This window comes from Oncorhynchus mykiss, chromosome 23, assembly GCF_057628025.1.
Source record: "Oncorhynchus mykiss isolate SJ-2025 chromosome 23, ASM5762802v1, whole genome shotgun sequence".
Taxonomy (NCBI): domain Eukaryota; kingdom Metazoa; phylum Chordata; class Actinopteri; order Salmoniformes; family Salmonidae; genus Oncorhynchus; species Oncorhynchus mykiss.
In genome coordinates, this window is record NC_143044.1 from 6039833 (window position 1) to 6066660 (window position 26828).

General features: G+C 41.7%; 1 protein-coding gene across 3 annotated transcripts; it reads left to right on the forward strand.

The window, feature by feature from the left end:
• Positions 1-9796: 9796 nt before the first annotated feature.
• On the forward strand, positions 9797-25763 carry LOC110502320 (cysteine sulfinic acid decarboxylase). Of its 3 annotated transcripts, XM_021580262.3 has the most exons (16): positions 9970-10129; positions 10460-10520; positions 13706-13806; positions 14055-14191; positions 15540-15666; positions 15902-15992; positions 16086-16308; positions 16389-16468; positions 16565-16619; positions 16888-17004; positions 17502-17566; positions 17786-17867; positions 21433-21632; positions 25005-25056; positions 25145-25234; positions 25374-25763. In XM_021580262.3, exons 3-16 carry the CDS (start codon positions 13722-13724, stop codon positions 25545-25547), a joined length of 1578 nt encoding a protein of 525 aa, XP_021435937.2. In that variant the 5' UTR covers positions 9970-10129; positions 10460-10520; positions 13706-13721; the 3' UTR covers positions 25548-25763. The 3 variants fall into 3 exon arrangements, 2 of the variants coding, with proteins under 2 accessions (XP_021435938.2, XP_021435937.2); XM_021580263.3 differs by lacking the exon at positions 10460-10520 and having other exon boundaries at positions 9797-10129; XR_016490918.1 differs by lacking the exon at positions 17786-17867 and having other exon boundaries at positions 10000-10129.
• The last annotated feature ends 1065 nt before the right edge of the window (positions 25764-26828 follow it).

The window sequence follows — 26828 nt, forward strand, 5'->3', positions numbered from 1 at the left end:
AATGCTGAAGAAAATCTTCCCTTTGACACTTAGTAAGAAGATGATCCCGAACTGGTCAATTCTCTTGGACTATTCTTCGTTTGGGATTATGGTGACCACATTTAAAATACCCAAATGATTTCACGGGGCACTAGCAGGATAGTGTAGCCTGCCGGATCCAGTAGAAACACGTGGAGGTGCCAGGGTCTGTAAGGTGGGGTGACCCTGGGCCTGGCTTCTCCTGCGTCTCACCAGGTTCGCTACCTGAGCGTTGTGCCCCTGCTTCTCCCTCCAAACATTTCATCCGGGACTGATGAACCTTAAGGCCGTTCTTGCAGACCTTTCCCGCAAACACATTGCATGCTCATAGTCGGTTGTCCATTTCAATGCATCATAAACCTTTGGACAGTCACATTCTCCCCCCTCTCGGGCTCTCCTGGGAGTATGTTTCCATGAGTCGTTCTGTTTCCATGAGTCGATCTGTTTCCATGAGTCGTTCTGTTTCCATGAGTCGTTCTGTTTCCATGAGTCGTTCTGTTTCCATGAGTCGTTCTGTTTCCATGAGTCGTTCTGTTTCCATGAGTCGTTCTGTTTCCATGAGTCGTTCTGTTTCCATGAGTCAATCTGCTTATTTTGTGTCTCCTTCTCACAGAGGATGCGGTTTGAGTTGCCAACCCGCCCCGGCCCGGGTTCCGTCTTTCCGAGCTGTCCACTGTCTCTCCAGTCGTCACCACGCTATTCTTGTTTGTCAACCAGTCTGTCCCTGGTCATCACTGGTTTTGCCAGAAAAGTGAATGGAAGAATACATCTCACCATGCTCTTGGACACATCATCAGTGATGTAACCTGGGTCATTGAGTGTATACATATAATAATAATAATAATAATAATAATAATAATAATAATAATAATAATAATAATAATAATAGCTTCATTTGTATAGGGCTTTTTAATACAATTAAACAAGTGCTTCACATCCTAACATAATGAAATAAAAGTACAAACAAAGAAACAACGACAGCAGGATGGAGAATTAGAAAAGATAGCTAATTGAAATCATACATTGAAATCATACATTAAAAGCATCTTTATAAAAGTGTGTCTTCAGCAGGGATTTAAAAAGAGGCACTGAATCAGCTGATCTCATCTGGCAGACCATTCCAAAGCATTTTTGTTTCAAACCTAGACTTTGGAATGGTCAACAGTGCCGTGCCCGAGATAAAAGATCCAAGACATAGGATGGGGCTTAACTAAGCCTAGCCTTAAACGTGATTAATAAACATTTTAAAATCTATTCTAAAAGTGACTGGTAGCCAGTGTAGAAAAAGCTAAAATAGGTGTGGTATGTTAAAATATTCTGGTGCCTATTAAAAGCTGAACTGCAGCATTTTGAAGTGAATGGAGACAATATCTGACTGAGACATACAAAGAGTTACAGTAATCCAGGTATGAGGAAATAAAAGCATGTATAGGCCTAGAGTTTCAAGCTTGGGTTGATTTCAATTTAATCTATGAGGTAATAATTCATATGTTGGATTCACGTCTCCCTCTCAACCAAAAATCTAAATTATTAAGTTGTGTAGACAAAATATCTGCCATTGTATTCCCATTTGAACTTTGTTGAGCTTTTAAATTGTTTAGAGTGCAGTGATAACACATTTAGGTGACAACTTAACCAAAAATCAGACATGCTTTTCCATTGGAATTTGGTTGTGTTGTCAGATGGTTGAAAGCAAAGTGATAACACATTGGGAATTCAACAAACTTGTGTCCTCTTTTTTTGAGTGGGTGAATATAGGTCTCAACCAAATATGACCCAATTGTCCACGTTGAAATGATGTGGTGATGTGACCCCAGTGGGGTCATTTTACCTTATGTCACGCTTCAGCCACAAGCCTAGAAATGGAATGGTCAGGCTCAACACAACACTGCATTGTCATTACATGATAAGAATATAGACTTTGTACTGGGGATTTTCCACTTGGGGATTTTTCACTGCTTTACCTTAAAAGCATCAGACTTTTGTGTTTCCACCTCCACAGCTCCTAGTGATGGGAGGTTTTTGCTTTTTTTTACTGACTCTGTCTGATCTGTTCAACTTGTTCAGTCAAAATAACAAATCTTTCAAATCATTTCATGTATTAATGCCCAGAGCACGCAGGACCCCTTACCAGCGAACGCTGAACAAAAAATGTGAAAGAATCATAGGGGGCTTATGGGAACCATCATTTGTGACTAAGATGGCTTCAAACAATGTACATTTGTGTTAGGCATTTGTGTTAGACACCCCGGCCACTTGAATACAAGAGCCCACAGTAGAGGCACTGTAGGCCTACTCCCCTCCTGTCTCACATTGTATTTTAAAAAGCTTCACTTAATAACTAGACACATTAACCACGACTAGGCCAAAACAATAAGACCCAGACATTACACAAAAACATTGTATGTTGCATTTAAAAACACTTGACTTGCCCAGACAACGAGACCCTCCCATGGGGGTCTGAGCATGTGTACCTTGCTGAGCTGGATGCATAGCAGATGCAAAGCCAACAGTAAGCAACTAAAACGCAGACTAGATCTAGCCAGTTTTCTATTATAACCTTGGTTTCTAGGCGTGATCACCCTCTCCCCTGCGCTTCTGTGAATAGAGCATGCTGCACATTGTAGCATGTTTTTTTTTGTTGCCAAATCCCAGCATAGCTGTTGCTCTTATCCAGTCTAAAAAATAATTAACAGATGTGTTTGAGAAACTAAAACAATACTAACCCAAAATATAATAACCTTATTTTATCTGGTTCCAGATTTTCTCCCTGTCTTCCTCGGTGGCCTCGGCCCTGCAATTTCAGCTTCAGCACAGTACCGTGGCTTTCATACTCTTAAAGGTGATGCTAACTATGTTATGTAACTATGCTATGTTGTTTCTGAGATTTGCACAGTTACGACATACTGTGTTGTATATTTTCTGTTACCAGGTATGTTTTAAATGCTTTTTCTATCGCCAGAAGCACGGGCAGAACCATGTAAACACGTGCAGAAATCTGAACTCACTACTAGTGCTTTGAAAAATGTATGTGATTATACTTTACTGTGGATATATTGTCTCGCATTCCTACCGCCAAAAGAACCAACCACACGGACAACCGTGGACCGATTTACAAGATTTCTCTGAAAAATGTAGTTAATTTAATCTGATTGTCATAAGGTTCCATGACTTTGTCCACACAGGGCATCTGAACACACAAAATACATTTGAATGATTTTCATTACATTTTGGGTGTTTTATTTAACTTTTGTATACCTGTGGTGTTCCCGGTCAAAAATGATCAGTCATTCGAAATGAATGTACAATTAGTGTATAAAATTGAGTTCATGCACATGCCCATTCATGCCCAGACACATGCCCAGACACACTTCCTCTCCCAGACTCCCACATGCATGTGTGTTTGAGCACACGCACACACACACACCTCCCTCCCCTTCTTGGCTTCCATGGCAACCCCCACAGGAACCTTTCTCAAATAGAATCTTTCCCCCACGGGAACCACACCTGTTGGCATTCTCACAAACAAACGCAACATTGTTTCAATAACATATAGAACTTTTCTCGCAACTCTGGTATATAAAGCTTTTTTGAGGCCTTGCTCACAATTCATTCTGTGGCAGCACAATGACCAAACGATGTACTGTATGTGAGGCTCTTGATCATATCTTTGATCATGACACGGGTGAGGAGGAGAGAGTCCTTGTTAAACTTTTACACAAAGTAGTCTGTGACAAATAACACAATATGTTTCATCTGAGTATTTGTTATAGTCAAAATAATACATACAATATGTTTTTTAAAACTCAAAAACTCAAAAAAAGTAGAAGTTCAAAACTTGTAATGTTCACAAGAACTTGAGTTGATGAAAAGATCTAACACAACATTAGGTGATAATATATTTATTATTATGGATTTATAATCAGCTATAATCGGGCGGTCATTTTGGACCGTGAACACAGAATTAATTGACATGAAACGAACACAACAGGAGGGTTAAAATATAATTGTATTCAACATTCTGGCTTGTAGAGGTCGTGAGAGGAAACTTTCCTGATTCAAACACTCATTTCTGCCCAACGTAAAATTCAAAGCAATCTAACTTTGGGTTTCCAGGCAAACTGAAAACAAATGATGTAGCTTGAAATCAGGGATGGACGCAAGTTCTCGAGTACTAGATTCAAGGTTCGTATTTGATTATTAGTAAAGTACTCAAACATTTTGAAATATAACTATTTACCAGCACTAACACAATTTTAAACAAAAAAAACATGTTAATTGTTTTGAGTATGTGAAAATATGCTACATTTTGTTTCCAGGTGTGTATCAGAAATACCAGTAATATACTCTTAGGAAAAAATGTGCTATCGAGAATCTGAAAGCGTTCTTCGGCTGTCCCCATAGGAGAACCCTTTGAAGAACCCTTGTTGATTCCAGGTTGTACCATTTCAGGTTCCATGTAGAACCCACTGTGGAAAGGGTTCTACATGGAACCCAAAACAGTTCCACTTGAAAACAAAAGGGTTCTACCTAGAACCAACAAGGGCTCTCCAATGAGTACAGCCGAATAACCCTTTTGGAACCCTTTTTTCTTAGAGTGTAGGAACAACCAATAACATACCTCAAACATTTTGGCCTTCAGCCCCATTTCACACTGACATGCAAGTACTTGAGTACAATTTTTTTTTCATGAGATTACTCAAGCACAGGCATTCTTACAAATGTCCATCCGTACTTCAAATCAGGTTTAAAAAAGGGATGTTGCTCACGTGGAATTTAAAGCTTTATTCCGACTGATGAGAGGTGGAGTAGAGACATAGCAGAGGTGTCGCAAACAGAGTTCTAGTTTTTCATTTACATGACATCATTGCCTTACCTTTGGATGTGACTCGGTAATGCCACCCTTCTTGCTGGGCAGCAATATTTAGCATAACTATCACAGTAGCCAGTAAGCATGCTTTTAACAAACAACATCTCATCTAAACCATATTACACTTTTGAATAATGCAACAATTCACAACCATGTGCAGACAATTAAAGGACAATTTAACATTTTTTTTTACCAAATCTCTATTTTTGCTGGAAGTGGCATGTTGTAGAGGTGGCCAGACACTTTTTTGAGATTTCACTAGGTTTTGAGAAACTTACCTCACCAGCGATAGACTTCCTAATGCTCGTTCTGCAGTTCAAGGGACAGAGATATAAACATAAACAAAGGCTCCAAGAACATCATAATACATACTTTTAGGAATGACAATGCTCTCGGAAGTAATGTAGGTCTTTAGATGTTGTACACATAACATTTGGTCCAACTAATCACCCAAACAGCCTCAAACAGGTACTCCAAAATACAGGTCAATGAACTCCTCCTGTTGACTCTTATTGCTGTCGGTTATCAGGCCTCCCGCCGTTGTGTCGTCAGCAAACTTGATTGTGTTGGAGACGTGCGTTGCCAATCAGTCGTGGGTGAACAGGGAGTACAGAAGGGGACTAAGCACACACCCCTGACCACAATTATATCCTCCTGATTCCTGCTTACAAGCAAAAATTAAAGCACTAGTGATTCGGTCGATAAAAAAGTGGTCAGATGAAGCAAATGCTAAACTACAGGACTGTTTTGCTAGCACAGACTGGAATATGTTCCGGGATTCTTCCGATGGCATTGAGGAGTACACCACATCAGTCACTGGCTTTATGAATAAGTGCATTGAGGACATCGTCCCTACAGTGACTGTACGTACATACCCGAACCAGAAGCCATGGATTTCAGGCAATATTCGCACTGAGCTAAAAGGTAGAGCTGCCACTTTCGAGGAGCGGGACTATAACCCGGAAGCTTAAAAGAAATCCCTCTATGCCCTCCGATGAACCATTAAACAGGCAGAGCATCATGTAACCCCCAAAGGTGCGGACTCCGGCCGCAAAACCTGAACCTATAGGGGAGGGTCTGGGTGGGCGTCTGTACGCGGTGGCGGCTCTGGCGTGGGACGTGGACCCCACTCCGTCATAGTCTCTGCCCACTTAAGTGGCGCCCCTGCACAACCCTTCCTGGCTGGATACTCCTCGTAGCCCGGCCAGTGCGGCGGGGTAGAACAGACCACACTGGGCTGTGCTGGCGAAACGGGGACACCGTGCGTAGGGCTGGTGCCATGTACCCCGGGCCGGGGAGACGCACTGGAGACCAGATGCGCTGAGCCGGCTTCATAGCACCTGGCTCGATGCCCACTCTAGCCCGGCCGATACGAGGTGCTGCGATGAAATGCACCAGGCTATGCCTGCGCACTGGGGACACCGTGCACCTCACGGCATAACACGGTGCCTGCCCGATCCACCTCTCTCCACGGTAAGCACGGGGAGTTGGCTCAGGTCTCCTACCTGACTTAGCCACACTCCCGTGTTCCCCCCCCAAGAAATGTTAGGGGCTGCCTCTATTCCCTGTTGCGCTGCCATGCTAGCTCCTCATAATGCCGCCTCTCGGCTTTGGCTGCCTCCAGCTCTTCCCGGGGGCGGCGATATTCCCCAGCCTGTGTCCAGGGTCCCTCTCCGTCCAAAATCTCCTCCCATGTCCAGGAGTCCAGAACTCGCTGCTGCCCAATACCATGCTGCTTGGTCCTTGATTTGTAACGGCTGTTGGAAGGAGAGGACCAAGATGCAGCGTGGTACGTGTCCATGTTAATTTATTCAACAGAACACTAAACAAAATAACAACGGGGAATGAAACGAAACAGTTCTGAAAGGTGACATACAATAAACAGAAAACATTCACCCACAAAACACAGGTGGGAAAAGGCTACCTAAGTATGATTCTCAATCAGAGACAACGAACGATACCTGCCTCTGATTGAGAACCATACCAGGCCAAACACATAAACACAACCTAGAAAAACGAACATAGACTGCCCACCCCAACTCACGCCCTGACCATACTAACACAAAGACAAAATAAAGGAACTAAGGTCAGAACGTGACACGTCAATACAGGACTAAGATCGAATCGCACTACACCAGCTCTGATGCTCGTCAGATGTGGCAGGGTTTGCAAACTATTTCAGACTACAAAGGGAAGCACAGCCAAGAGCTGCCCAGTGACACGAACCTACCAGACGAGCTAAATAACTTATATGCTCGATTCGAGGTAAGTAACACTGAAACATGCATGAGAGCGTCAGATGTTCAAGACGACTGTGTGACCATGCTTGCCGCAGCCGATCAACAGGTCAACATTCACAAGGCCGCAGGGCCAGACGGATTACCAGGACGTGTACTCTGAGCAGGCGCGGACCAACTGGCAAGTGTCTTCACTGACATTTTCAACCTCTCCCTGTCTGAGTCTGTAATACCAACATGTTTCAAGCAGACCACAATAGTCCCTGTGCCCAAGAACACTAAGGTAACCTGCCTAAATGACTACCGACCCATAGCACTCACGTCTGTCCACACAGTGTCCACATTGAGAATCTACATTTTGAAGTAGTCCATTTTCTTCTTCACGATTGGCTAATCCCTCCTGATGACCCGGTTGGACATGACTCCAACAGGGTCATCAGAAGGGATCAGCCAATATAGTTGGAAGCAGTGGAGGCTGCTGATGGGAGAACAGCTCACAATAATGGCTGGGAATGGAATGGCATCAAACACATGGAAACCATTTTGTTTGTTGTGTTTGATATCATTCCACTGATTCCGCTCCAGCCATTACCATGAGCCCATCCTCCCCAATTAAGGTGCCACCAACCTCCGGTGGTTGGAAGTCCCACCCTGTTGACCACATTAAAATGGTGGAATCCCTCAGTGACTTTGCCCATGCTAAGACAGCCTTTTGGCCACTAGAGGCCGCTATCATTCTGTATGGGAAGCTCGCATTTTGGGCAGCAGCATGCAGCATAACAAATAGCATAACAAATTTGAGGTTGTCAGTGAAAAGCATCTCATTTCAATATTTGAAAATTAAAAAAAACTGCAACCTGTCTTGAGTTAGGCTACCGAAATTCTCAACTGCCAATATTGAGCAAACAGCCTATCTTAATGCAGTTTTTTGTCTGCATAGAAAAGTATTGGGTGGGCCACCTAACTGTTTTTTTTTGTTGAGCTGCCTATGTCCAATACTGTGCAGCTGTATTCATAGACCTGGCCAAGGCTTTTGACTCTGTCAATCACCACATTCTTATCGGCAGATTCAACAGCCTTGGTTTCTCAAATTACTACCTCGCCTGGTTCACCAACTACTTCTCAGACAGAGTTCAGTGTGTCAAATCGAAGGGCTTGTGGTCCGGACCTCTGGCAGTCTCTATGGAGGTGCCACAGGGTTCAACTCTCGGGCTGACACTTTTCTCTGTATACATCAAGGATGTCGCTCTTGCTGCTGGTGATTCTCTGATCCACCTCTACAGACTATACCATTCTGTATTACTTTTGGCACTTCTTTGGACACTGTGTTACCTAACCTCCTGACGAGCTTCAATGCCATACAACACTCCTTCCGTGGCCTCCAACTGCTCTTAAATGCAAGTAAAACTAAATGCATGCTCTTCAACCGATCGCTACCAGCACCTGCCTGCCCGTACTCTGGACGGTTCTGACTTAGAATATGTGGACATCTACAAATACCTAGGTGTCTGGTTAGACTGTAAACTCTCCTTCCAGACTCACATTAAGCATCTCCAATCCAAAATGAAATCTAGAATCGGCTTCCTATTTCGCAAAAAAACATCCTTCACTCATGCTACCAAACATACCATCGTAAAACAGACTATCCTACCGATTCTTGACTTGGCGATGTCATTTACAAAATAGCCTCCAACACTCTACTCAGCAAATTGGATACAGTCTATCACACAGTGCCATCCATTTTGTCACCAAACCCCATATACTACCCACCACTGCGACCTGTATGCTCTCATAGGCTGGCCCTCGCTTCATATTGTCGCCAAACCCACTGGCTCCAGGTCATCTATAAGTCTTTGCTAGGTAAAGCCCCGCCTTATCTCAGCTCACTGGTCACCATAGCAGCACCCACCCGTAGCACGTGCTCCAGCAGATATATTTCACTGGTCACCCCCAAAGCCAACTCCTCCTTTGGCCGCCTTTCCTTACAGTTCTCTGCTGCCAATGACTTGAACGAATTGCAAAAATCACAGAAGCTGGAGACTCATATCTCCCTAAGCACAAGCTGTCAGAGATCACTGCATCTATACATAGCCCATCTGTAAATAGCCCATCCAACTACCTCATCCCCATACTGTTATTTAAAAAAATGTTTTGCTCCTTTGCACCCCAGTATCTCTACTTGCACATTCATCTTCTGCACACATCACTCCAGTCTCTATCACTCCAGTGTTTAATTGATAAATTGTAATTATTTTGCCACTGTGGCCTATTTATTGCCTTATTACCTCCCTTATCTTACCTCATTTGCACACACTGTATATAGACTTTTTTTGATATTGTGTTATTGACTGTATGTTTTGTTTATTCCATGTGTAACTCTGTGTTGTTGTTTGTGTCGCACTGCTTTGCTTTATCTTGGCCAGGTCGCAGTTGTAAATTAGAACTTGTTCTTAACTAGCCTACCTGGTTAAATAAAGGCAAAATAAATAACATGAATAAAAACAGTAAAAACAAAAATTGTGTGGAAAACGTTTTCAGAGTAAACTTGAATGACTAAAACCAGATATAAACTATGTAGAAAAGATAATGGACCAGTAAATTGTTCAATAAGATCCTCTTTGAGAATTAACAATGACCTAAGTAAAAGCTAGACAGTAAAGGAGAATCAAACATTTTCAAAACTGCATTCAGATGAATTTTTGTCATGGCATGGGGGCCCCATTGAGATAGCATAAACCATGGCCAAATGTGTAAAATTGCAGCAAACTTTTTTAAAACTGCAAAATTTCATCTCCACCACATGGAAAAATGTGTAGAATTGCAGGAAATTAGCTTTAAAACAGCTACATTGTGTCACTGGAGCCAACAAGCGAGTCTCGAAAATGTTCGGTCGGAAACAGCACCAGTGATCACGCACTTGGCCACGCCCACCACCTAAACCCCATTTTGATCCAGAAAAACTAAAGTTTTGACACTATAGTGGAGAGTATCAGCCATATTTTCGGTGAGTGCGTATATTCTATCTTTATAGTAGGAGTCCAGGGTCCTGGAAAGTTTTTTTGTAGGACAATAAATTAATCTAGATGGACGTCATAGCCTACAATATGTCTCCCCTTTTCAAAGGCATCGATTAGATGTTTGCATTCAATACAAGGTCGTTTTTATTGATCTCAGTTTGTCAGTAGAGTTTCTTATTGTGTAATTGTTATAGTATGAAAGACTATTTAGTCATGAAAAGTAATTAGTTGTAGAATTGCATGAATTTTGTTTATAAAAGGGCACGTTTTTCTCGGGTCCTCTTTAAAAATGACCATCCTTAAAAATGTCTCTCTAGCTGGGGTTGGGCTCTGGATGTGTGCAAAGAAAGAAGAAAAGCAGAATTTTCTTTTGTGAACGTGAGTATATTATTAGCCTAATTTATGACTATCCAACCTACTCATCACATTATTAATAGTAGGTCATTTCACATTAGTCTGCAAATTCGATGATGCATGCAATACTTTATCATAAAGGTGATTTTTATTTCGTTATTCTTTTTTCTAACTTGAAACACGTGCTGCTTATGATTAGCTAGTTAGCTTAATGTTAACGTTAGCTAGCAGCTGAACCTTTACTAAATTGATTTTACCATTAGAATTTTAGCGTAAATAAAATGTAGGCTAATCTATGTAATCCCAAAGGTGATTATTTATCATGAGGGCGATAAACAACTATTCATGCTCCATACTCCAATACTGTTCTGGTATTTTTTTCCCAAAAATTGTATAAATTGCGGAGGTATAACGTTAGTCACATTTGAGGACACAAGCTCAAGTACACTGTACAAATCTGAAAATATTAAATCTGAATTATGTATTTCCTTTTCAACAAAACATATAAGGCTTGAAGTGACTTGTATGTTTTCAAAATATAGTACAATCAAATTATTAAATGACTCACTAAGATTTTACCTTGCTTGTAACTGTAAAATACATATTTGTATGTTTTGTCTTAGAGAACATTTGCATATTTTCTAAAGGTCTCTCTTGATCAAAACTTATGCCCCTCTCTTCTGAACATCAGACAGGGCTTTAGCTTGGCTTCCTGAACATATTAGGAACTGACCTTTCAGCTCATATTAATATTGTCCGACTATGAATAACCGAAAGTGTTATTTGTAAAAAATCTCTCTCTCTCTCTCTCTCTCTCTCTCTCTCTCTCTCTCTCTCTCTCTCTCTCTCTCTCTCTCTCTCTCTCTCTCTCTCTCTCTCTATATATATATATATATATATATATATATATATATATATATATATATATATATATATATAATTTTTTTTTTTTTTTTTGATTACTTTGATAAAGTTTGCTATAAATCGATCTCTGAATGTGCTAGAGCGACGAATCCATCCTGCGTTGCAGGCATGTGTATTGTTAGTGGCTGTGACCTAGGGTGTGTTCCTCTGACCAGGCGTTGTTGTTGCATGCCAGATCTTACAATGCATGGATAGGTATTTAACGTATCAGCTAATCACATCATATGTTATAGCAATTTATCAGTCGATGACAGTGTTAATGACAGCACGCAACCGTTGGTTGATGCGTGCAATGTCTGAGCAGGGGAATGTGACCATCGCGTTTAGCCAATAGTTGGACAGTTAGAAGAGCGACTGAAATGGTAGGCGAAACATCCCAGCTTCAAGTGGTGTCAGATTTCACAGTCCGAGTCACACAGGCGAAAGAGATATACCAGAGGGGAGGGGGCGAAGCGACAGGGTCCACTCCAGTTAAATCTGTCTGCTGGACAACAACTCCCATTTGATAGGGCGGAGACAAGACCATCTCTTCATTATTTACAGTATTTCTGGATATATGGTGCTTTCAATACAACTGGGAATTCTGATTTAAAACAAGGTCAAATCATGAAGTCTGATCTCTAGAAAGTTGCCTCAGTTTCCACGACAAGGAATTCCCTGTTTGATGACCTTTCAAAACTATTTTTAGACATTCCTGCAGTCAGCTTGCCAATTGCACTCTCCCTCAACTTGAGACATCTGTGGCATTGTTGTGCAACAAAATAACACATTTTAGAGTGGCCTTTTATTGTCCCCAGCAGAAGGTACACCTGTGTAATGATCATGCTGTTTAATCAACTTCTTGATATGCCACACCTGTCAGATGGATGGATTATCTTAAGGAGAAATGCCCACTAACAGGGATGTAAATAAATTTGTGCCCAACATTTGAGAGAGAAGCTTTTTGTGCATCTGGAACATTTCTTGGAGCTTTTATTTCAGCTCATGGAACCAACACTTTACATGTTGTGTATTTTTATTCTGTATATTTCAGCTGTTTTAAAAAGATTGCTCTGCTATTAAGATTTTGGGTGCTGATTGCATGCCAGATCTTACAACCTCTGGATAGGTATTTTAAGTATCAGTATCAACATCATATGTTATAGCAATCTGTCAGTCAATGACGTGGCACTCTACCATTGGTTGATGCATGCAACGTCTGAGCAGGGCAACACAACCAATTACTGTAGGAGCATTTGGCTTGAGGAGACTCTGTTCGCGTTCCCCTGCTCAGATGTTGCAAGCATCCACCAATGGTTGTGTGCTATGTCATCAACTGACAGATTGCTCTTACATATGATGTTACTTCAAATACCTATCCAGGCGTTGTGAGATCTGGCATGAGTCCAACACAGAGGAATGTGCCCAATTATGCATGTTACTGCTCGGATGGGAGCAAGTCTAGGGGCTGTCTCGTACACTACCTACTAGGTAAGGGGACGCACGAGATTTGCATCTTTACTCTACAATTATGTGTATATGCAGTAGAGGTCGAGGATTATGATTTTTCAACTCCGATGCCGATTATTGGAGGACCAAAAAAGCTGCTGCATATTCCCTGACTCTGCTTGCACAGAACGCAAGAGAAGTGACACAATTTCCCTAGTTAAAATAAATTCATGTTAGCAGGCAATGTTAACTAAATATGCAGGTTTAAAAATATATACTTGTGAATTGATTTTAAGAAAGGCATTGATGTTTATGGTTAGGTACACATTGGTGCTACAACAGTGCTTTTTTTCACGAATGTGCTTGTTAAATCATCACCCGTTTGGCGAAGGAGGCTGTGATTTGATGAGAAATGAACAGGCACCGCATCGATTATATGCAACGCAGGACAAGCTAGATAAACTAGTAATATCATCAACCATGTGTAGTTAACTAGTGATTATGTTTAAGATTCATAGTTTTTTTTCTAAGATAAGGTGCTAGCTAGCATTAAACTTATCTTGGCTCCTTACTGCATTCGCATAACAGGTAGTCAGCCTGCCTGCCACGCAGTCTCCTTGTAGAGTGCAATGTAATCAGCCATAATCGTGTCCAAAAAGGCCGATTACCGATTTATGAAAACTTGAAATCGGCCCTATTTAATCGGCCATTCCGATTAATCGGTTGACCTCTAATATGCAGGTTATATATTTTTTTGTTTTGCTTCCATAAATGTATGTAGTGTAAATGACCCCTTAGAAATGTGGACTGTCAAGGGATGCATTTGCTCAATTGTTTCTGTTTGGTCTTATTTGCAGACTGTGGTTTTAAGTCATGAGTCACCTACCTAGATTCTGGAACCTGGGATGGTCTTCCTTTCTTGACTGGTGGAGTAATCAGAGTGTTGTTTCAGAGCAAGGTGATTTGGAATGTTTGTGTGTTATCTGACGGGAGGAGGGTGCACTGTCCAGGGTTCTAGAGCCTGTGAATAGATATCTACAATACCATGAATTGCTATTGTGTAAAGACCGTAAACATGCAAAGAACTTGTTGGTAGTTCTAATGATTGACTTTAACTACTGACTCAACAATGCAGTATCATGAAACTACTACAACTCTATTCAACCCTCTCTCCTTTTTCCTGGTTGGACGATGGGACAACTACAGGACCTTCTCCCCTGTATGGTCAGCAGGAAATGAATGAACCTCTCCTGGACAACAGTGAAGGCCAGCTCTTCCTGACCGAGGCTTTTAAAGTCATCGTTGAGGAGGTGCTATGTAAAGGCACAGACGTCAAAGAGAAGGTCTCACATCCCTGTTAACTGTCTTAATCTCTAGCCTAACATGCCTGTTCTCTGCATTGTGCCATATAGAGTGCCTTCAGAAAGTGTTTGTACCCTTTGCCTTATTCCACATTTTGTTGTTAGAGCCTGAATTCATAATGGCATTCAATATTTTATTTATCACCCATCTACCCACAATAGCCCATAATGACAAAGTGAAAACAAGTTGTTGCAAATTTATTGAAAATTAAGTACAGAAATATTTAATTTGCATAAGTGTTCACACCCCTAAGTCAATATTTGGTGAAGCAGCTTTGGTGGCTTTTTGAGTAAGTCTGTTAAGAGATTTGCAAACCTGGATTGTACAATATTTGTACTTTATTCTTAAAATAATTCTTCACGGTCTGTCAAGTTGATTGTTGATCATTGCCAAAACTAACCATGGCACTCGGGAACATTCCATGTCTTGTTAAGCAACTCCAGTGTAGAGTTGTCCTTGTGTTTTAGGTTTTTGTCCTGCTGAGACAGGAATTAGGATCCCAGTGTATATTGGAGAGCAGACTGAACCAGGGTTTTCTCTGGGATTTTGCCAGTGCTTATACCTGTGTTCCGTTTATTTTTATCCTGAACTCCTTAGTCCTTGTCGATGATAATCATACCATAACACGATATACCCATAACGCGATGCAACCATCACTATGCTTGAAAATATGAAGAGTGGTACTTGGTGATGTGTTGTTTTGGATTTGCCCCAAACATAGTGCTTTGTATTCAGGACAAAAAGTTAATTTCTTTGGCAAAAAATTTTTCCCAGTGTTATTTAAGTGCCTTGTTGAATAAAAATAAACGCAATTCCACGGTAAGTGACACAGACTCCGTTTTCACTTTAAAACGTATGGCAAACAAAAACCAATGATTGCAAAGTTAACCAGACCATACTACACAAGGACTACTTTTAACAGTTTCCACAGAATTTTACAAAAACACATTTACTTGAAGAGTGCAGATGCAAAGTTTGGTAAAAGAATGATGATTTGTTCCGTTTGTTATAAGTAGTCCGTGTGCATAGTAGTTTCTTTGCAATAATTTTTTTTTTTTTTACATTTTAAAGTGAAAAATCAGAATCTTTGTCACTTATGAACATATCAAAATACTTAAACTTACATGCAATATACCTGCTGTTAACTTTTAAATGATTGGAATGAATTATCCAAAGAGAGTATAAAGATTTTCAAATTGGAATTGCCTGTAAGTTAACTGACATTTTCTTCACACCTGACTGTGTGCATCACAATCAAACATGGAGGTACATACTACTCAGTGCTGTATTTTGATGGGTTGCCTGTGCTTGTTCTACCCCTGGTCACAGGTGTGTGAGTGGCGCGAGCCAGAGGAGTTAGCTGCTCTGCTAGATCTGGAGCTGCGAGAGAATGGGGAGCCGCAACACCAACTGCTGCAGAGAATACGGGATGTGGCCAAGTACAGTGTCAAGACCAGTAAGTTGTCGCCCCCCCCCCCCCCCCCCCCTTCCCTAGCTCTGTCCAGGTTGTTAGGGCGGTTTGCTGCTAGCCGCACTAGCGCCTAGGACCAGAGCTAACCCAACCCCCACAGGGAAACATTAGACAGACGGAGATGAGTGTGGTTTTTGGTTACATTAGATTCTTGGTAAATGCGATGGCTTGGGACGGTCCTGAATGCATGCACTACAGTAAAGCGCATGTCTCTTTTCAGATCATCCGCGGTTCTTCAATCAGCTCTTTGCAGGGGTGGACTACCATGCCTTGACAGGACGATTCCTTACGGAGGCTCTTAACACTAGCCAGTAGGAGAAAGCAATATATATTTATATGCACATATACATACCATAAAGTATGTTTTGGTATGAAGATGCTTGTGATGGACTGTTCTTTTACAGGTATACCTACGAGGTGGCTCCAGTGTTTGTTCTGATGGAAGACGAGGTACTCTCCAAGCTACGTTCTCTAGTTGGGTGGGCAGAGGGAGATGGCATCTTCTGCCCAGGCGGCACCATGTCTAACATGTATGCCATGAACGTAGCACGCTACCGGGCCTTCCCAGAAGTAAAACTAAAGGGAATGTGGTCCCTCCCTCGACTAGCTGTCTTTACATCTCAACAGGTGGGGAAAATGGACTGTATGGTTGAAGTAATACACTATTCAACTTCCCATTCATTCATTATACCCAAACTTTCCTCCAGAGCCACTACTCTGTGATGAAAGCGGCTGCATTTCAGGGTATTGGGACCGAGAACGTGTTTAAGGTCAAAGTGGATGACAGGTAAAGTGATCAGAACCTTTCTTTGTGACTCTTGTCAGTCATCTCATCATTCTTAGGCATACATGATTTACAGATTTTAACACTGTTGTCCTGAAGGGGTTGCATGATTCCAGAAGACCTTGGTGAGACAATTGAGCTGGCGAAATCTCAAGCAAGTTTACTGTTTACCTTTTTAATTTACTGTGTAAATTCTATTTTATGTGCTGTGAAATTCAGTATTTATACCGATAACAGTAGGAATTGCCAATAGACAATCAGTGATATCTTGCACAAGGATCTGATGAATTCCTAGTACTCTATTAGCATTTAAAATATTTTATCTGCAATTCCTAGTTGTCTGTCGGCAATGCACATATCACACTACAAGGCAGCAAGTAGAGATGCAAGGGCATCTTTCATTACCCCTCTTCACCTACCAGGGGGCAGTGCCATTCTTTGTCCATGCCACATCAGGAACGACTGTACAAGGCGCCTTTGACCCACTGGAGCCCATCGCTGACATCTGTGACAGACAGGGGTTGTGGATGCATGTTGATGTGAGTTTAAAAAATATATATATATATTTAAGTGATCTTTCACTCCAGAATCCAACTTTGTCCAATGTTTTCAGATCACAAAAGTAGTCTTCTGTCAAGATTATGCCTGACGGCATCTATTATGTTGATCAGAACTTCATACCCCATTCCCAAAAGAATGTAAAAGATCGACAGTGGCTAATTTACATCCTTTTCAACAGTTGACCAGCTTTCCCATGTATTTTGACCTGAAGAATACAGATGTAGGATCTTAATTTGAGCCACTTTGCTATAGCAGGAAAATTATTTGGATTAGAATTCATGGGTTTTTGAAGGGGTTGATGAATTTCTCATGCGCGAAAATCAAGTCTAAATTAATGAATTTCAGAAGCATTTTTAAACCTCAAACACTACAAATTAAAGTTTCCTGCGTTGCACAAAAGTTCTTCTGCAACGGGGTAATCAAATGTAAGATCCTACATCTGTACTGACTGGCATTCTCTTGTGGTTTGGCACAGGCAGCCTGGGGAGGGAGTGTTCTCTTCTCAAAGGAACACAAACATCTCATGAGAGGAGTTGAGAGGTAGGACTGCATGCTCGGAATACAGTTACTGGATTTAAGTTGTACACAAAACATCTAAATGTGCTGCTGCTGCAAAAAGCTTTTCAATGAATTCAGCCTGTGTGTGCTTGTGTACCAAAGTATAGATTAGGTGTCTTGATGTCTCGCATGACTGGGTAAGCCTTCTGAATGGCTCAACATAGGACTTTGACTCGAGTGTAATGATGTGTTTGTGATCAGAGCCGATTCAGTGACTTGGAATCCACACAAGATGATGCTGACGGGCTTGCAGTGTTCAGCCATTCTGCTCAAGGACACCACAGTAAGACACCCCTTCACGAGATCCACACCAAAGGGTTGTTCTTGAGATGCGATGAAGTTTGCGTCCCTTGCCTTTGCAACCATAAAATTCACTTTAAAATGACAAATATTTACACATCATACATGTTTTTTTTAATGGATTGAACTGTTTGTCTATGATAAAATGCAAGTCCTTTATACTTGTTTAAAGGGATATTTGGGCAAGTAATCCGTTTTGTTCTACTTACCCATAGTCAGATTAACTGCTGGATACAATTTATATGTCGACATGCAGTTTGGAGTGAACGTATTGGCTGCGGATCCCATTTTTCTTGATCCATATTCCCAGGGTCTAATGGTCTCAACACGTCTGCGCATGTGCGGGATTCTCTACTTGCGCACAGTCTCTGCTCTACTTGTACGGAACAAGCTACTCTGAATGGTGTTTGTTTTAATAAATTCAGAGCAAAGCTGAATCAATGTCTGCAAGATCACATAATGATAGTAGGCCTATTGTACATAACAGAACCAAATAGTATAACGTTAATGTAAAAGAAAACAGCTCACGTGTGCGCGCCGCCACGAGGCAAAATGTGATTTTGATTGAAACAAAACACAGCTATACTACAGTTTAATGCCATCAACTCTAAAAATCCACTCACTGTACATAATTGAAAAACTACATAACTAACATCTAAATGCATTTTCACATGAAACTGATTGAGATCAAATGGTTGGCAGGTTGGTTGTTTCACAAGTAAAACTTTATAATTCACGATTGACAGTGAGAAATGTGAAGGTAGGGTGACGACAACCATGTGTGTAAAGATATATATATATATAAAAAAAAGTACTCATTTGTCATACTTGCGTAAAAGTAAAGATGCCTTTAATAGAAATGACTTAAGTGAAAGTCACCCAGTATAGTATCAAAAATATTTAAACAAAATATTTGGTTTATTATATAAAGTAAACAAGATGGCAATGTTTTATTTTTTAATTATTTTTTACAAACATTTACAGATAGCCAGGGGCATGGTCCAACACTTTTACAAATGAGGCATGTGTCTACCAGATCAGGGGCAGTTGGGATGACATGGGATGTTCTCTTGATAAGTGTGTGAATTAGACAATTTTCCTGTCCTGCTAAGCATGAGGCGGTGCACAATGTGGCCCATCGTTGTCCGGGTTAGGGGAGGGTTTGGCTGGCCGGGATGTCCTTGTCCCATTGCGCTCCAGCAACTCCTTGTGGCAGGCCGGGCGCATGCACGCTGACTTTGGTCGCCAGTTGTATGGTGTTACCTCCAACACATTGGTGCGGCTGGCTTCCGGGTTAAGCAGGCAGTGTGTCAAGAAGCAGTGCGGCTTGGCAGGGTCGTGTTTCGGCGGACGCATGGCTCTTGACCTTTATCACTCCTGAGTCTGTACGGGAGTTGCAGCGATGGACAAGATTGTAACTACAACGAAAAGGGGTAAAAAAAGGTGAAGTAAAGTTGTCAAAAATATAAATTAATGTACAGATTACCCAAAAAAACGACTTTGGTACTTTCAAGAATTTTTACTTTAGTACTTTACACCACTGATATTAAAGGCTATTATTATTATTTTATTTTTTTACTAAGATAAATGTCCTTAAGTTGTATGTCATTGGTGTTGCCGTCTTGAAAATCACTCATTACAAAGGTGCACTACATTACCAAAGGTATGTGGACACCTGCTCGTCAAACATCTCATTTCAAAATCATGGGCATTAATATGGAGTTGGTCCCCCCCATGTTGCTGCTATAACAGCCTCTTCTGGTCGGGCTTTTCACTAGATGTTGGAACATTGCTGCAGGGACTTGTTTCCATTCAGCCACAATAACATTAGTGAGATCAGGCACTGATGTTGGGCGATGAGGCCTGGCTCACAGTTGGCGTTCCAATTCATCCCAAAGGTGTTGAATGGGGTTGAGGTCAGGGCTCTGTGCAGGCCAGTCATGTTCTTCCACATTTCGACAAACCATTTCTGTTTGGACCTCACTTTGTGCACGGGGGCATTGTCATGCTGAAACATGTTTGTAACACCAAACTGTTACAACAAAGTTGGAAGCACAGAATCGTCTAGAATGTCATTGTATTATTTCCGTTATTTCCCTTCACTGGAACTAAGGGGCCTAGCCTGAACCATTATTCCTCCTCCACCAAACTTTACAGTTGGCACCGCTTTTGGGTCAGTAGCGTTCTCCTGGCGTCCGCCAAACCCAGATTGGTTAAGCGTGACTCATCACTCCAGAGAATGCGTTTCCACTGCTCCAGAGTCCAATGGCGGTGAGCTTTACACCACTCCAGCCAACGCCTGGCGTTGTGCATGGTGATCACACAGCTTGTGTGCAGCTCCCAACGAACAGTTCTTGTGTTGACGTTGCTTCCAGAGACAGTTTGGAACTCTGTAGTGAGTGTTGCAACCGAGGACAGGCGTTTTTTTACATGCTTCAACACCCGGCGGTCCTGTGTTTTTTTTTTTTTTTTTTTTTTTTTACCTTTTATTTAACTAGACAAGTCAGTTAAGAACAAATTCTTATTTTCAATGACGGCCTAGGAACAGTGGGTTAACTGCCTGTTCAGGGGCAGAACAACAGATTTGTACCTTGTCAGCTCGGGGATTTGAACTTGCAACCTTTCGGTTACTAGTCCAACGCTCTAACCACTAGGCTATACTGCCGCCCTGTTCTCGAGCTTATGTGGCCTACCACTTCGTGGCTGTGTCGTTCCTCATAGCTGTTTCCATTTCACAATAACATCACTTATAGTTGACCTGGGCAGCTTTAGCTGGGCAGAAAGTTGACAAGCTGACTTGTTGGAAAGGTGGCATCCTATGACTGCCATGTTGAAAGTCACTGGGCTCTTCAGTAAGGCCATTCTACTGCCAATGTTTGTCAATGTTATACACGTCAGCAACGGGTGTTGCTGAAATGGTCGGATCCATTAATTTGAAGGGGTATACACAAACTTTTGTGAGCATTCCCTCCAGTAGTCAACTGTAAACGGGGGAGGGGGTCTATATTAAAGAAAATGGCTAATCACATCCTTTCATGTCATAAATTTGAAGATTCCATTTATAATTTGGTAGCCTGGTTGCTAGTGTTTTTAGCGAACATTCCACTCCATGTTATGTGACACTGAGTGGAAGGTTAGCTAAAATGCCCAATAATTTGGTGTCCAAAAAAAGGGAAATTACATTGAAAAAATTGTAAGGATATTGTAGCGACCCGCATAGACAGACTGCTATGTGTGTCTGAGTTACATTGTTCCCTTGTTGTGGTACTTTACCAGTGCCCAGGTTTCGTGGGGTCTGGCATGCCAGTAAACCTGCTCTCTGCCAATCAAAGGAATTCCTGGAATGTTCCAGTACCACGGGTCCGTGGGGTTGAGCAGGGGCCTGGGCACCACAGGTTTAAAGACCATGCTTTCTATAGTTCTCCTTCTTTCCTGTCGTGACTGTTTGATACCTGTTTTGTCTTTTCAGTTATGGTTGGTCTGTTGCCATTTTTAAATTTTTTTTTTTTAAATCTCAGCTATTCTTGATCTCTTCCCCTTTTCCACAGCACCTATTGAAACATTGCCACAGTGCGGATGCAAAGTACCTCTTCCAGCAGGACAAGTTCTATGACACGAGTCTGGACACAGGGGACAAGTCGATACAGTGTGGCCGTAAGGTTGACTGCCTGAAGCTGTGGTTGATGTGGAAAGCTGTAGGGTCAAAAGGCTTGGAAGAGCGTGTTGACAGGGCTTTCACCCATACAAGGTACAAACATAGACATTCACAAACCTACTGCTGTAAGTCTGACTAGTCAAGCTCCTTACCTAACACACCTTAGAGGTGTCATTTTTTTGTATTTTTATGTATCGAATCTACAGTACAGTCAAAAGTTTGGACACCTACTGATTCAAGGGTTTTTCTTTATTTTTACTATTTTCTACATTGTAGAATAATGGTGAAAACTATGAAATAACACACATGGAGTCATGAAGTAACCAAAAAAGTGTTATATACAAATATATATTTTATTTTTGAGATTTTTCAAAGTAACCTATCTCAATTAGGTTAAGGTTGGGTGATTGTGGAGGCCAGGTCATCTGATTCAGCACTCCATCACTCTCTTTGGTCATGTAGCTCTTACACAGCCTGGAGATGTGTTGGGTCATTGTCCTGTTGAAAAGCAACAAATGATAGTCCCACTAAGCGCAAACCAGATGGGATGGCGTATCGCTGCAGAATGCTTAAATGGGCCTCGAATTCTAAATAAATCAGACAGTAAATCACAGACCATCACACCACTACCTCCATGCTTCACGGTGTGAACCACACATGTAGAGGTCATCTGTTTACCTACTCTGTGTCTCACAAAGATGCAGCGGTTTGAGTTTATTTTTGCAGGGACAGTGCACATTAATCAACGTTTCAGTAAAAGTGCCAGTTTTAGCCAGGTGGCTAGTTTTCATCCGCCATCCCTGGGCAGGTTATTAAAAACAATTACAATACAGACAATCAATGAGCATGCAGAGCAACATAGGACAAGCAAGACAGCGTAAAGACAGAGCAACATAGCACAAAAAGCAACAAGACAAAATCCATAAAAGCAACAGTGTTTCCACACCTCACAAGCTACAGACAACATGGAAAGCGGCAATACACAGCTAGGGATTATGTTCACACATCTGATTGACCTTTAGCCATGTCTTCATGTTTTTTGTGAAAGTGTGATAGGTGGTGCAGTTATGTGTGTCTGATGGCAGTGTATTCCAGACATGGGAAGCTCTCAAAGAGAAAGCGGATTTTCTAAAGGTGCTTTTCCTTAAGGAAACTATACAGTCACCTCTCATGGCAGACATTGTGGATCTGCTGCCATATGTTTCGGTTTTCTGTTTAACAAAAATACTGAGTGGAGGGGGAGCCAGGCCATTTAGGATCTTGAATAGAAGACGTGTCGATGTATTGCACAAGATTTTCCCAACTCAGGAGCTCATGCTTTCTGAGGATGTAACAGTGATGATGGCTATTGGGCTTCCTATCAAGTACTTTGAGAGCCTGTTTGTAGACACTGAATGGGTTTTAATGTTGTACAGCAAGCTTGGGCCCAACTAGTCAAGCAGTATGTTAAGTGGGGGAGAATCAAAGATTTGAAGTACAGTTTTGCTACCTCTGTATCAAACAATTACGTATAAATCGGAAATTAGCTAGGTTGAATTGGTTATTTGAATGACCTTTTTCACATGGATTTTAAAAGAGAGGTTGGAATTAAGTATGATGCCAAGGTATTTAAAATCAGATACCACCTGGAGCTTCTCCCCTGACATATTGACATCTGGCTCAGTAGCATCTGTTGCCCTCTTTGTGAAGAACATGCAGACAGTTTTTTTCACATTGAGATGCAAACACGAGTCACTGAGCCACTTTGTAACCTGGACCATTACCGTAGTGAGTTCTTGTGCAGCTTGCTCTCTGTGTGCACATCACTGTATCATCTGCATACATTTGAACTTCAGTCCCAGTACAGACAGAAGGCAGATCATTAATGCACAGGCTGGACAGGAGGGGCCTCAGTATTGACCCTTGGGGCACATAGCTAAGAGTGGGCGACAGCTCATTGCTCTCTCTGACACTGAGTTCTGCCTTCAAGGTATGATTTCATCCATCAAGGCATCGGGGGAAAAGTTGAATTTGGACAATTTTGTGATGAGAATCTCATGGTTAACAGTATCAAAAGCCTTCCTTAGGTCCAGAAACACAGCCCCAACATGGCCCCCTTTGTCCATCTTGGACTTCACATTTTCCAGAAGAAAGCAGTTGGAAGTTTCTGTGGAGTGTTTCGCTCTGAAGCCAAACTGCGTCGAGTGTAATGTGAAGAGGTTGTTGTTGAGGTGGGCAATCAGTTGTTCTGCTACACACTTTTCAGCAACCTTCAACACCACAGGTAGAATACTAATGGCCCTGTAGTTACTCACGTCAGCAAGGTCACCCGATTTTAAAGATGGCCGTTATTATGGCCAACTTCCATACCCTTGGAAACACCCCCAGACCAATAGATGTGTTGGTGACCTTTAGTAATGTGGCCAATGAGTGACTCTTTGTAGTTTTGAAGAAGGGTTGAGTCCAGCCCAAACACATATTTGGCTTCTGAGTTCTTTAGTGAGCTAATCACCTTGTTCACCTTTGACTCAGAAACCTCCCTTATGATGAAGACAGGTTGAGCATCATTTACTAGCACTGAGCCCAAGAAACCAGTGAAGGGGTTCTGTGTCAGTACCCTGACAGTCAATAAAGTAGGAATTGAAGGCTATTGCTATTTCGACTGCATCCTGTGTTAGATTGTTATTCACCATGATTTCTAGTCTTTTTGCAGTGTTACTATGGTCTTTCCCTGTTAACTTTTTTAGATTCTCCCAGACCAATTTAGAATTTCCCTTTGCTTCACCAATTATGTTAATAAAAAAGTTTGCCTTGGGCTGTCTGATTTCTTTCATCACCTTATTTCTCAACATGATAAACCTACGTCTGTCATGCTCTAATTTGGATTTTTAGGGCTGTTTTTAGAGCATAATCGCGTTCTTTCATCAATTTCCAGATTTCTACATTTAGCCAAGTAAGAGTGCTCTTTTGGCCAGGTTTGGATTTGGTTTTCTTTAGGAAACAATTTATTGTAGTCTGGATTGTGGATAGAAAAACCTGACGATCAGCTTCCACATCTGTATAGGACAAAATATCATTCCAGTTCATTCCCTTAATTGCGTTTTCAAAATAATTTAATTAACTCTTCGGTATTCTTAGTTGGAACCAAAAATGTCAAATTTGGACTCTTCAGACCAAAGGGCAGATTTCCACCGGTCTAGTGTCCATTGCTTGTGTTTCTTGGCCCAAGTAAGTCTCTTCTTATTATTGGTGTCTTTTAGTGGTGGTTTCTTTGCAGCAATTTGACCATGAACCCCTTTTTTTTTGGTTACTGCATGATTTCATGTGTTGTTTCATAGTTGATGCCTTCACTATTATTCTACAATGTAGAAAATACAAAAAAACTTGCATAAGTACGTGTCCAAACTTTTGACTGGTACTGTATGTCAATGAAAGATGTTCAAATGATGTGGAACACTGATCTGTGTGTTGACCGTCCAACCATAGATATCTGGTGGAGGAGATGAAGAGAAGAGAGGGCTTTGAACTTATAGGGAAGGTGAGTCGTTGTTTTAGCAAATACATAGAAAACATTTTCTTCTCCCATTTATCTCACCTATGTCTTCCGCTTTTGTTCTGTTGAACAGCCGTTGTTTGTGAACGTGTGTTTCTGGTTCATACCACCCAGTCTGAGGGGAAAGGAGAACAGTCCAGACTACAATGACAGATTGTCAAAGGTTGGTGTGTGAAGTGCTTACTATGATTCCAGTTATTTATTTGTTTTACCTCAATTGCTATGATATCTACATTTTAATCCAGTTAGTTTGTCTGTCTGGCTGATACAATTCTTGGGTGATCTTGTGTCTTCATCAACAGGTGGCTCCAGTGATTAAGGAGCGAATGATGAAGCAGGGTACTATGATGTTGGGCTACCAGCCTCAGGGTGGACGAGTCAACTTCTTCCGCATGATAGTAATCTCACCGCAGCTCTCCCACCAAGATATGACATTCTGTCTGAATGAGATTGAGAGGCTTGGGAGTGATTTGTAATTATACCTAAATATGGTCTTGCACCTCCATCTATGTCATGACTCTCAACAGATATGTTCGTTTTTTTTTTTAACAATATGATCCATTTTTCATCAGTCACAATGCTCATTTCACTAGTCTAATGGCACTGATTTTGGACAAAGATGCCAAACAAAGTGTTTGAAATGTGGTATGTGACACAGTAATAAACCTAGTCCAGTGACTTATTGTATGGCATACTTGACGTATTATTCTGTTGTAGAACGTGATGTAGGAGATTCTAAGAAATGCCCATGACAGATGCTGACGGAAGCCTGATCACTGCAATGATACCTGGTGTAGACAGACAGAGGAGCCCATGGGCTGCAGCAGAACTCCATAGAGAAAGCGTCCCTATATACACTGAACAAAAAAATATAAACGCAACAATTTAGCAGTGGGACAGCATACGATCTCATTTACATAGAGTTGATCATGCTGTTGATAGAGCATCCCGAACATGCTCATTGGGTAACATGTCCCGGTTGCATACTCAAGACATTTTCAGCTTCCAGGAATTGTGTACAGATCCTTGTGACATTGGGGCCCTGCATTATCATGCTGAAACATGAGGTGATGGCGGCGGATGAATGGCACGACAATGGGCCTCAGGATCTCGTCACTTTATCTGTACATTCAAATTGCCATTGATTGTTGTCTGTAGCTTATGCCTGCCCATATCATAACCCCACCGCCACCATGGGGCACTTTATACACAACGTTGACATTAGCAAACCTAACCCACACACCTCCATACAAGCTGTCTGCCATTTGCCCTGTACAGTTGAAACCAGGATTCATTCGTGAAGAGCACATTTCTCCAGCGTGCCAGTGGTCATCGAAGGTGAGCATTTGCCCACTGACATCGGTTACGGTGCTAAACTGCAGTCAGGTCAAGACCCTGATGAAGATGACGAGCACGCAGTTGAGCCTCCCTGAGAAAGTTTGACCGTTTGTGCAGAAATTCTTTGGTTGTGCAAAACCACAATTTTTGCAAACCCAATTTCATCAGCTGTCTGGGTGGATGGTCTCAGACAATCCTGCAGGTGAAGACACCGTATGTGGAGGTCCTGGTCTGGCGTGGTTACATGTGCTCTGCAGTTGTGAGCCCGGTTGGACATACTGTCAAATTCTCTAAAATTACATTGGCGATGGCTCATGGTAGAGAAATTAACATTCAGTTCTCTGGCAACAGCTCTGGTGGACATTGCTGCAGTTGGCATGCCAATTGCATGCTCCCTCAACTAGACACCTGTGGCACTG

What these genes read in the sequence shown, in the direction of transcription:
- LOC110502320 (XM_021580263.3), top strand. Translation starts at nt 13,722, where the DNA reads ATGAGTCACCTACCTAGATTCTGGAACCTGGGATGGTCTTCCTTTCTT. An exon ending in GAGGCTCTTAACACTAGCCA is followed by an intron (nt 15,993 to 16,085) that starts GTAGGAGAAAGC and finishes GTTCTTTTACAG; the next exon opens with GTATACCTACGAGGTGGCTC. An exon ending in CTCATGAGAGGAGTTGAGAG is followed by an intron (nt 17,567 to 17,785) that starts GTAGGACTGCAT and finishes GTTTGTGATCAG; the next exon opens with AGCCGATTCAGTGACTTGGA.